Source organism: Verticillium nonalfalfae (assembly GCF_003724135.2).
Source record: "Verticillium nonalfalfae strain VnAa140/NRRL 66861 chromosome Unknown scaffold_157, whole genome shotgun sequence".
NCBI lineage: Eukaryota > Fungi > Ascomycota > Sordariomycetes > Glomerellales > Plectosphaerellaceae > Verticillium > Verticillium nonalfalfae.
In genome coordinates this window covers 42,441-53,966 of record NW_021167382.1, presented here as the reverse complement: position 1 = coordinate 53,966, position 11,526 = coordinate 42,441, and the positions used below count along the sequence as shown (strand labels likewise).

The window sequence follows — 11,526 nt, the reverse complement described above, 5'->3', positions numbered from 1 at the left end:
CCCGCACCAAGCCTCTTTTCCCGTCTTTTGGTCACCACACCATCCTGGCAACCTGGCAGTTGGGGGTGGAGGAGGCAACAGCGGAGGGGGGGGGGTTTATGGCAGGGGTCGGTGTTTTCCCTCGTCCTGCTCCCAGAAGTGGGCTGTGCCAACCTCCCGATCCCTCACCCCCTTCTCCCCTTCCTGGGACCTGGACACGGCCCTCTCCCAGGCCCCTGGCCAGTGGGGGTGCAACCTCTCCCGAAAGGGGACATGGGACTTGGTGCTCACCCTCTGCCGTCGTCAACTCTGGGCCCGAACGGTAGACCTCATATCGACGCTAGGTATCTTGCTTTTGCTGGACCATGGCCCACGGCCCACGTAGAGACTTGTCTCGTGCATGGGTGCAACGTAGTCCAGATCTCTCACGGGCTTTTTCCAATCGCCTGGCTCTCTCAAGGATCGACCCCCAGCCATGGTACATCAGCCTTCTTCTCGCCGCCATTGTATATATATACAGTTGTACGACCCCTCGAGATACCACTTTTTGCTTTCTCGTCCTACGATACAGTGCTCTTGATAACAACCCACCAAAGCAGCTTTCTTAAAGTCTTACTTCCCCTCGTGTCACCCAAACATCCATCTCTGCTATATCTTCACGCGATCGACCCAACATTCCTGGACAACATGTCTCCCTCGCCCACCCCTCAACCCTGGGACCAATGGTCGCAACAGCAGCAGCAGCAACAACAGCCCCAACATCACTCTGGATATTCCCTGATGGATCAGTCTGTGTTCCCTCAATATGCCTCGCCAACACAGTATGACCCCAGGACAAGCCAGTATGATCCGAGAACTGTTGTCACCTCTGGTCCCCTCGTCGCACCTCACATGGCTCCTCACTATGTGACAGCACCAGCCTATGGTGTATCTCCCATCTCGAACATGAAGCCTCACTTTTCCACACAGACTCACTACTCCTACGGCCAGTACGACCAGCCTACAGGCCACCTAGCCATGCCTTACTCTCGCATGAGCCCCCAGCAAGAGCGCCACGGCCTCCCTATGGTATCTCAGATGCCCCAGCAGCAGCACCTTCACAGCCAGCAGCGCCAACAACGCAGTCCCTCAGCCGCCAGGAGCGAGACGCTGAGCGCTCCCAAGACACCGGATCCCATGAACACAAAGGAGATTACCTACAACAAGCCTGTCATGACAGATGATGTAGTCTTCACGACTCCTGTTGATGTCATGATGAAGGCTCTTCAGAAGAGGAAAGATAAGGAGGATCTTGCGAGCAGCAACTCCTCCGAGGCTGGTGCTGGCAGCGTCAAGTCTGAGCCCTCTTCCCCTCATCCGGTAAGCCTTCTGCCTCACTCCTAGGTCGACAAATGCTGACTTTTCCAAGTCCAGTACAGATGGTAGCCAGGAAACTACCGACAAGGTGAAGAAGTACAGGTGTCCCTACGACGGATGTCCCAAGAGCTTCCAGCAGAGCACACATTTGGAAACACACAAGCGCGCCCATACTGGCGACAAGCCCTACGTAAGTATGTTCCTGGGCCACATGACCGACACGTACTAACTCCGACCAGAAATGCGAGTGGCACGGATGCGGACGTCGATTCTCACAGCCTGGCAACTTGAAGACACACACCCGACTTCATACTGGCGAGCGCCCTTTTGAGTGCGAGATGTGTGGAGCCTGCTTCGCGCAACGCGGCAACTTGACTGCGCACAAGGCTACACACAGCAAGACGAAGCCCTTCGTCTGCAAACTTGATACGTGCAATAAATGCTTCACGACGCGGGGAAATCTCAAGGTAAGCTTCAGGTCATCAGGCTATAACGAATTCAGTTTTATTGACAGATTACGTGCAGAACCACCAGAACAAGTATCACAAGGAGACAATCGCCCAGCTTGTTGACTGGATCATTTCTCTTACGGACGTTGACGCTCTGTCAGCCAAAGACCGTGACCTGCTCTGGTACTTTTCCAATATCTACAAGAACAGCAACAAGGGCATCAAGGGCCGAGGTCGCGACCGCCGAGTCAGCGAGGTCCGCATGGGCAAGACAAAACTCAGCTCGCCCGGCATGGGCCTCCCCCGATCAAAAATGCTCGACTCCTCCTTCTCCCGCCTTGGACTCGGCTTCTGAGAGACGAAACACGAACAAACGCTAATGTGGCGACGACGATCACACGCTTCCTTACATCATCATTTCGCGGGGTTTCTCACAGTCAGTTTTTGAATTTGGCTCTCACTTATTTATTCCCCTCGGCCGGACTATGCGCCGGCGAGGACCATGTACCACCAAAAGCGCGCGAACAGGGACGGCACCAATATTATCGAGCGATACCAGGCGTGCCTTAGGGCCGCGGCATCAGGAAGATACACCGATGCGGAGGCTGCGAGTCTTTTCTTTCTTTTCCGTCTTTTTTCCTTGGACTATACTTCTTCATTTTTACGAAGCATGTTTACCACGACTAAAGCGAGCATGCGGGGGATTGGCCATGGCGAGGCGGTCAGCGGCGTTGTGTGCGGTTGCACTCTGGAGTTACTAGACCCGGAGATATTACGCTGCCGATTATGGGAGGATTGGGAAGATGATGCACCCCCTTGCCTTGTGCGGGACGGGGAGGGGGTTTTGCGTGTACAATATGGAAGAGAACATGGCGAATGACAAGAGCTTGGCGAACATGGGACGGTGAATACGGGATCACATAAAGAGGAGGGCACGGGACCGAGACCCAGACCAGGGCGGTCAAGCATTTGCGCAGTTCGCGGTGTCCTGCGACGACAACGAGATGAGATGGGGGGGTGGGTGGTTCAGTCATCAGGAAATAGGGCTCGCTCGGACTTTTTTCCTTGGTTACATTTTCTGATAGAAAACGAACAACTGACGAATCAACTATTCCTGTCACTTTGCCGTGTGCCACTGCATAGTATTATGGAACATGGGCGAGATTCAATGGCAGCACGTCTGAGGTTGCTGTCGACATAGGTCATTGAGGTTTCGAGCCGTATCGGGACAGCTGCACATGAACCCCTGTCGTTTCGCCCGTTGGAACCGGGGCTGGGCCTCTCCGAAAGATTTCGGTACCGCCGTCACTTGGCACACACCCGCCTCGACACGACACTCTTGAGTGAGGCTTGAACGGATGCTCCAGCGGGAGAGAGCTGTGGCGGCGCAGGATCTTCTCCCCCCCCCTTTCCCACCGGGGAAGCTCCGCGAGAGGCCAAGCGTCGACGGTAAGGCAGGCGAGCCGATCCAGCGTCCCAGTGACCCATCCAGCGGGGTGGGTTCTCAGGGCTGGTTGGCATACAGACTTGCTTCTGCTCTGGTCCTCTCCACTGCCCATGCCGCTGTCATATCTCGCACGCGCGCGCGGATGGTGGTGACGGGGAACAGGGCGTTGGGACCAGTTGCCTTGCTCTCGATTGAGGGTGTGCCCGTGACAGAGCCACCGATTTCTGTCTGCTCATCCAGATCCCCATATCGGTCGGAGGACAGGAGCGCGGGGAGGCGGAGACTTCTCGCCTTGGGACGTCAATTGAAACGTAAAATGGTAGTCATCAGGAAACACAGCGACGGTTCAGCTTGCGCGTGCTGGTCGACCTTGTCCACCTGCCTGCCTACCCGCTCCTTCCCTTGCCCTGGTGACCATTTTACCTTTCTCTCCTAGTGGCCCCAAGGCAAGGTACCAACAAGCAAGCAAGCAAGCAAGCAAGCATGAGGCGGGATCCAGTGCGGACCGAGGAGCGCGCCGGGACGTTGAGGTCGCCGATCCCCGCCCCTGATTGCTGGAACCAGGCCCTTTTTGGTTTCCAGGATAAGGTACTGTACTGTACGTAAGGGGGCTGATGTCGTAGCTTGATCTTAGGTGACAACGCGCCTTGAGGCTGGAGATGTGGCTAAATCCCGCAACGCTGCCATCGTACAAGCTTGCTTGATAACGTACCTACTAGGTACTGTAGCATGCTACCTAGTTAGCTCACTTGAGATACGGTTCACAGAGTGGTGATCCGTCAATGGGGAAGGGCTATTGTCCACCCTTCCCCCCCCCCCCCCCCCACGCGATACCCAAGCACGCGGGTTTTGGTGTTTGACGTGATGGTCAGAGAACGGACGGTGGGAAGAAGGGAAGGGGGGGAGATCCTTTTGGCATCCTCCAATCTCAACAACGTCCGGGGCTTTCATTATCTCCCCTGCCATGTGCTACTGTGCCGTTGCACTGGGAAATCCCAATTCTCGGGTGTCACGACATGAAGCGGGTGAGCAGACCTTTGGGACGAATAAGCCTTCCATCCATTCCAATCCCATGCCTTCCCTCCCTCCCCCCCAGGCGACCCTTTCCATTTGCGTGTACGGTGCTGAACTTGAAAATTTGGGGGCCATTTACCAAGAGCCATTAGAGCGCGTAGATCAACGAAGCCGGTTGGAAAAAGCCTTGATTGGTGACGAGGATCTTTCTGACCTGTCACTCACAATGTCATGGTTCAGCTGCCCTCTCCCCCCTCCCCCCTCCACCCTCCCTCCCGCCATCGCCGTGGCCGCGATAAACAAACCCCGAGCATCATCTCTACGCTCGAGGACCGAACCAAGGCATTGCGAATCCACTCACAACTGGCCTACCGGGTCTATTGAGAGGATGCCAGGTCAGCTGGTCAGGATTGCTGGGCGGGTTTATGACATGCCCCTCCACCAACACCCACCCACCCCCTGGTCCGACTGTCCGAAAGAGTCGTCCCGACGCGAAAGCATCTGGGATGATGTCCTCCCCCCCCCTTCACCCTGGGCCGACCCCCCCGGGCCTTGCATCGGCAGCGGCTTCGTTCCGGATCAATACCAAGGCGAGGCTGATTGATAGGTTCCCAGAAAACCGGTCGCGCCTGTGAGAGCGAGGGAGAGAAAGCATGACGAGGGGTCACCTTTTCCTGCTGCCCGGGGGTTTTCTCTTTCGTCAACGAGGTGGAGGGGGATTCGCAATTGAATCGTAACCCCCCCCTTGGTTTCCAGTCCGTTCCCAAAACCCTGATCCTGGGCCAACACACCCCCTCGTCGCTTTGCTCCCTGCTGGGGTGACAGAGAAAGGGAGGTGTAATGTGAGAGGTGGGGACGCATTGAGTGCAGTAGGCTCGCCGAGGAGACCAGGTTGAGGGGGGGGAGGAGTTGAGTGGCAGTGAAGTGTTCAGTCAACGTGAATGATGTGATGCATGCGTGTCCGTTTGCCCAACCTTGGCCGTTGGCGATACACCCCTCCACCTGGAGCCTGCCTTAGAAGTCCGAGGGCCGGGCATCACCGCCTCGAAGATGCTGTCGTTGAGATGTAGGGAGAACAGAAGAAGGCAGCAGCAGCAGCAGCATGTGCATTCTGCAGGCTTTCACCGCCCCGTGTCTCGGACAGCCGTTCGACGCCCTTAGACGTGGTCGTGGTTGTGGCGCGTCTTCTGCAGCAGATGCAGTGATAAAGTCAACAAGTCGTCGTTGACAGCGGGTCAAGGCGGTCAAGATGCCAAACTGTTTTATGCAGGCTGGTCTCTGTTGAGGGGCGGGTTGGCAGATCAGATAGGTTTTTTTGGGGGGGAGGGGGGGTTCTGCAAGTGGTGATGGAGGACCACTGCGCTGACTGTTTTCGAACGTGCATGGCTACTCTGTTGTTGAAGATGGTGGTGTCGTCAGTCGGTCGGTCAAGCAAGTCGGTCATCATGCAGGTGATAGACGGACACATGGCCGCGAGGAAATTGACCCCTCCTGCTGGATGCCATCATGATGTCTCGAACCAACAATGACTGGCAGCAAGACGCCGTGGAGAAAAGTAGAGCATTCCAGTCCATGGTCCATCCACCTACCACGTCGTCCGATAGCGACACACCGACGATCCGTCACAATCTGTCCGGCTGGAGGGGTCTCAGAAGCTCGAGAAGCTTCTGGAGGGTTGTCTGGGGTCAAGGAACAAAGGTATCGCCTGCATATGCACGTTGAACTCGACACAGCCGTCTACGACACTTTTTCTTCGCCGCCCCGTCCCTCCCTCGCGGCGATACTTGGTAGGCCGAACTACCCATTGCAGGTCGCTGCAGCGCAATGTACCACTGCCGACTTGAAGAGATTTCCGCCTACTGAACGTGGTTGAGGCAGCCGATACGCGGCTGCCGGCCAACCACGACCAGACCTACGCTGCTGCTCACACCTGCACCGCCTTTTTCCCTTGATCTACCGTGTCAACCGGAGATGACCTCTGACCGCTACTACACAGATGAACGAATCGAGAGCCTCCACCTGCGCAGACCCTCCGAGCCTAGAGGCTCGTATCGTCTGCATCCCTTTGCGCAGCGAGGATCGACAGGCAAAGTACAGCGATATTCCTCGTTAGAGTCTGGGCCCCCGATGCCTGACGTCCGGCAGCTATCCTGACCTTACACGAGGAACCGTCAGGCGCAATCTCCCCCTTCCCCCCAGTCCGACTGCCGTGAATACATTCTGAGACTCTCATTGTTCTGTCCACTCACGACAAGTGAAAGCTGACAGCTCTTTGTCCCCCTCCTCCATCCCTACCTACCGTAGGATTGAAGGAGGGGGCGGGGGGCTCAGGGCAGTCAGCAAGGCTGGGCGTTGCGAATGGCTGAAATGGACGAGGGGCTAGAACGGTTCCGTGAGTTTCAACCTTTTCTGACACTCGTGAACGAATCATCCTTCTCAGGACATGGAGCGACAATCTTGACACACGCCTCGACGATGCATCACGGTGCGTGATTGGCCGCGCGGAAGAGCCGAATGGAGGCAAGGGGGGGTGGTGGTGGCCAAGGGGAAAGACTGATTCTCGTTCTGGATCTCTAGCCACCGTGCAGCGTCGACACGAAGAGGATGTTGTCCCCGGCCTTCAGCTCATAGGCCTCCTCGCCCTCCAGCTCCCAGTCTGCGTCGTTGATGAGGACTAGGATGCCTGGTCGGCTGGGTGAGACGGGTCAGCCATTGACAAAAGATTTATGATGAGGATATCCATCGACAAGGTGGAGAAGAAGGGGGGGGGGTGGTAGGCAGTCAGTTGACAGCCCAACTACTGGACACAGGCGAAGGTTGTTTGTGATGAAGGCTCGACGGGACCCCAGGGAGTGTCACGACTGACTGGCTGTGACAGACAGCCTGAGATGTAAGGGGGAGGGGAAGGGGGAGGGGGGCGAGTGGCTGGACATACATGTGATCATCGAGGACGAAAAGCTCCTTGCGACTGTCTTTCATGACGTTCTTGCAGAGGTGGTCGATGAGATGAGCAATGGTCGCAGGCTGGCCATCCTCGCTGCGCGAAGGGATCGAGACAGCATGCTTTCGCTGGTCCTCGAACAGCATCTCGAGCCCGCCTCTGCACGAAAGGTCAGTCAGCGGGGAAATAAAACAGCCAAAACAAAAACAAAAGACGTGCGACGAGGCAAGGGAGCGAGTGAAGTCGAAGAAGGCTGGTTCTGCCTCTTGGTACCTCCAAAAGACACCCCCTTCACCCCTTCAAAAAGTCTTGAAGATGGGGGGTTCAATGCGGATAGTTGACTCACGAGAACTCGACGGTGAGAGATGTCTCTTCCATGCTTGTGTCTTGAACAGCAGAGATACCTTGCTACAGATGTGCTGTGTAAGGGTATCGGAGGCCCCGACGTTGATCTTGGATCTGATGGAGGCTGTGTGTGGTGGTGAAATGGAACGGAGCCGCAAGTTTGACAGCGGATGCGGGCGCCCGTTGCAGAACCCCCCCCCTCCCCCCTAGGGCGGTGCCTCAGTGGAGTGTTTTGACGTTTCTTGTAGCGAAAGTATACCGTACACTGACACACCAACCGAGCAGCCCGCCGTATTCTTGTTCTGCACAGAAAATTCGACGTCAACTCTTCCAGCCACTGCCATGAACCAATCAGAAGACGGTAATTGATGAGTCCTTGGATTCATCCATCAACCATCTACCACGTCGGTATCCCTCGTCCCATCATGCCCGACCTTCAAGCAACGGCCGAGTATCTCTCTACCGGTGCTAACAGGCACACTGCCATCGCCGACTGGAGCCAGTCTGGTGTGCTTGCCTTTGGTGCCAACTCCAACATCTGCCTCTGGACACCGTCTGTTAGTGCCCTGACCTGATCTGGTATCAGGCCCAGTGACTGACCCAAAGAAAACCCTCTAGGCAAGCAGTCATGTTGGTGTTGAAGGCATTCTGAGTGGTCACAAGGATGCGGTCAAGGCGGTGAAATTTCTGCCGCCAACGGAAGGCGGCAACGAGGTCATCATCAGCGGCTCAGACGACAAGACGCTGAAGCTGTGGGCGCTCAACGCGGACCGCGCCACAGGGCAGTGCATCCAAACTCTGACGGATCACACGGCGCCCATCAACACGATTGCCATCCTCAAGTCAAGAAATCCTTCGACGCCGACCCTCATTGCAACGGGTGCTGCCGATGCAACGTTCCGAGTGTGGAAGTACGAGGCAGGCCGTCTCCTCCTCCTGAGCACCATCAAACCGACACCCAAATTCTTCCCCCTCACTCTCGCCCTCAGCACCCTCGATCATGAGGACGATGTCGTTGTTCTCGCTGTGGCAGGCACCAAGGACATTATCCAGATCTATGTTGCCGCCAACACAGCCGCCACTCTAGACTTCCAGCTGCAGGCGACCCTGACAGGTCACGAAGGCTGGATTCGATCGCTCGACTTCACATGGGAGAGCAGTGCCGCTGAAAGTGACCTTCTTCTAGCCTCCGCAAGCCAGGACAAATACGTCCGTCTCTGGCGCCTCCACCAGGGCAGCGAACTCCCCGCCATGACGAGCAACGCAGACCCCGCAACGAGTGCTTTTTTGCCGGGCAAGTCACCTGCCAACAAGGCCCATCGACTGCAGTCCTGCGACAAGGTCTTTTCCATCACGTTCGAGGCGCTCCTTCTGGGCCACGAAGATTGGATCTACAGCGCAAAGTGGTTCCGTTCTGAGACGGAACAAGGTGGCGGCGGCGGCGGCGGCGGCACCAACAGGCCCCTGCAGCTCCTGTCCACGTCAGCCGACAACTCTCTCGCCATCTGGGAAGCGGACCCCGCATCGGGCATCTGGGTCAGCATGGTACGACTGGGTGACATCAGTCGCGAAAAGGGCGCCACGACAGCGACGGGCAGCATCGGCGGGTTCTGGACGGGCCTGTGGGCGCCTGGCGGCCAGTCGGTGGTGTGTCTCGGCCGCACGGGTAGCTGGAGGCGCTGGGTGTGGGATGGTGCGAGGGACGAGTGGAAGCCCGCGCTCTCGATCAGCGGACACACAAAGGCCGTGACGGGAATTGCGTGGGCCAAGGGCGGCGAGTCCCTGGTGTCGACGAGCGGCGACCAGACGACGAGGCTGCACGGGCGCTGGAAGGAGGCGCACGGCGAGACGTGGCATGAGATGTCGAGGCCCCAGATCCACGGGTACGACCTCAACTGCATCGATACGCTGGGAGCGACGCAGTTTGTCTCGGGCGCTGATGAGAAGCTCATGCGCGTCTTTGGCCGGCCGCGTGCCGTCGCTAAGCTCCTTGGCCGACTGGACGGATCTGGCTCCGATCAGGACGCTGGCGTCGACGATGTTGCTGACGCTGCCGACATGCCCGTGCTCGGCCTGTCCAACAAGGCCATCGACGCCGCTGACCCGCCTGCCCATGTCGAGGCCGAAGCCGACGTCGATGCTGCCCCCGCCGTTCGCACCACAGCCCTTGACATTGATCACCCCCCGTTCGAGGACAGCCTCTCCCGCCACACGCTGTGGCCCGAGGTCGAGAAGCTCTACGGTCACGGCTACGAGATCTCGTGCCTCGCCACGTCTCACGACGGCAAGCTCGTCGCCAGCGCCTGCAGAGCGAGCTCCCTCAACCACGCCGTCATCCGCATCTTCGAGACGGACACGTGGGTCGAGGTCAGGCCGCCGCTGGCCGCGCACACTCTGACAGCGACGCGTCTGCGCTTCTCCCGCGACGATCGGTACCTCCTCAGCGTCGGCCGCGACCGGCAGTGGGCCGTCTTTGAACGCGAGGGCGAGGGCGCCCCGCGGTATCAGCTCCTGCAGGCGAACCCCAAGGGCCATAGCCGCATGATCCTCGACGCGGCATGGGCGCCGTCCGCGAGCCCGGCGGCGTTCGCCACGGCGGGGCGAGACAAGAAGGTGCGCGTCTGGAGCGCGAAGACGGGCGACGATGGCAAGACGGCTTTCGGGCAGGCCGCGGAGGTTGCCTGCGGCGAGCCCGTCACGGCCGTAGACTTTCTGGGGAGGTCGCTTACGAACGGGGCACTGGCGCTGGCGGTGGGCACCGAGTCTGGCAAGATGTCGATTCACACGCTGGACGCGACGAGTTTGCAGGTGGTCAGCAGCACTCCGTTGCCAGAGCAGTATGTTGTGACCCTCCCCTCGTTATTTCATTATTATATCTTGCCTCACGTAGATCACATGCTCACAATTTGCCAGCCTCTGTCTCCCTACGAGCGTTCTCCAACTCGCTTGGCGCCCCGCGGACGATGGCAGTCAGGAGTATCAGCTGGCCGTGGCTGGAGAAGACAGCTCCACGAGAATTTATCGCTTGCCGGGGCTGGTTTCGGCATGAGGGGGAAAATGAATAGTCGTCGTGTAAATGCGAGCCTCCGTTCTCGGGTAGACGGCAGACGGATATTAAGTCTATGATGGTATGATTATGCAAAAAGAATAAGCCGCATGCTCTCGTCGAACATGAAGGGCTTCCTATCCGGGAGGCCCTTCTCCCTCCACTTCCCGAAAAACGCCAGAACCCTATGTGAGAACCTGCGGTCTCGGTCGGGCAAGGTACAAAACGCCAGATCCCATGCCGCCGTCCTCTCTTGAGCTTCCGTGGCCATGTACAGCCCCAGCGCGTGTGGCGCCTCCTCATTGTCGGGCGAAATCCAAGTGCACCTCCAAGTGCACCGCTGATGTGTATAGTCTTCGTCCAGTTTCCTCGTCACACGCTCCAATTCGCTCGTCGCGTGGTGCCCTCCTGTTCAAAGCTCCCGCACCACCGCCTCGGCCGTCTCCCCTGCCAACGCGGCCGCCGTCGTCGACACCAGGCCAACCGTCTGGTGCAGCGCGCCTTCGACGGCCTCCTTTGTCAGCTCGACGACGTCGACGTGCTCGCCGTTCATGTAGAACCAGGCGCGGCCGACAATGAAGGCGATGTGTTGCGGGAGGTAGAGGACCGTCGCGATGAAGGTGAGACTGCTGAGGAGGAAGAAAATCGTATCTGGACGGGTGTTAGCAATGTGTGCCTTCTTTTTTTCGCATCCTAAGCTCCGGAGACAGAGGCACAGGGGAGGCAGGCGTACAAAAGGCGAACTTTTCCCAGGGGGTGAAGATGTAGACGCAGAAGGTCACCTCGAGCTGGTACTGCTTGAGGTGCAGCCAGCGGCTGAAGTCGGTGATCATGGACATGTTGGCGATCGCGACGGGTGACTCGGTCGGGTAGGTGGTGCGTGTATCGGTACGGAGTGGCCGTGTCTGGTAGGGGCAGATCGTGGGGACGGGCTGAAGTTTTGCAACCG

The 11,526-nt window shown here is 58.0% G+C and overlaps 4 protein-coding genes across 4 annotated transcripts; 2 read left to right on the top strand and 2 right to left on the bottom strand.

The window, feature by feature from the left end:
• Window positions 1-666: 666 nt before the first annotated feature.
• On the top strand, window positions 667-2,139 carry D7B24_002364 (uncharacterized protein; the record flags this gene model as incomplete). The annotated part of the gene is made up of 4 exons (XM_028636573.1): window positions 667-1,338; window positions 1,388-1,525; window positions 1,575-1,802; window positions 1,861-2,139. The coding sequence occupies 4 exons, from the start codon at window positions 667-669 to the stop codon at window positions 2,137-2,139; spliced, it is 1,317 nt and encodes a 438-aa protein (XP_028491265.1).
• A 4,679-nt stretch (window positions 2,140-6,818) lies between these two features.
• On the bottom strand, window positions 6,819-7,564 carry URM1 (Ubiquitin- modifier 1; the record flags this gene model as incomplete). Its single annotated transcript, XM_028636572.1, has 3 exons — window positions 6,819-6,936; window positions 7,181-7,345; window positions 7,533-7,564. The coding sequence occupies 3 exons, from the start codon at window positions 7,562-7,564 to the stop codon at window positions 6,819-6,821; spliced, it is 315 nt and encodes a 104-aa protein (XP_028491264.1).
• A 392-nt stretch (window positions 7,565-7,956) lies between these two features.
• On the top strand, window positions 7,957-10,580 carry ELP2 (Elongator subunit elp2; the record flags this gene model as incomplete). Its single annotated transcript, XM_028636571.1, has 3 exons — window positions 7,957-8,088; window positions 8,150-10,368; window positions 10,445-10,580. 3 exons carry the CDS (start codon window positions 7,957-7,959, stop codon window positions 10,578-10,580), a joined length of 2,487 nt encoding a protein of 828 aa, XP_028491263.1.
• Window positions 10,581-10,989: 409 nt separating this feature from the next.
• On the bottom strand, window positions 10,990-11,416 carry D7B24_002361 (uncharacterized protein; the record flags this gene model as incomplete). Its single annotated transcript, XM_028636570.1, has 2 exons — window positions 10,990-11,228; window positions 11,311-11,416. 2 exons carry the CDS (start codon window positions 11,414-11,416, stop codon window positions 10,990-10,992), a joined length of 345 nt encoding a protein of 114 aa, XP_028491262.1.
• Between the last annotated feature and the right edge of the window lie 110 nt (window positions 11,417-11,526).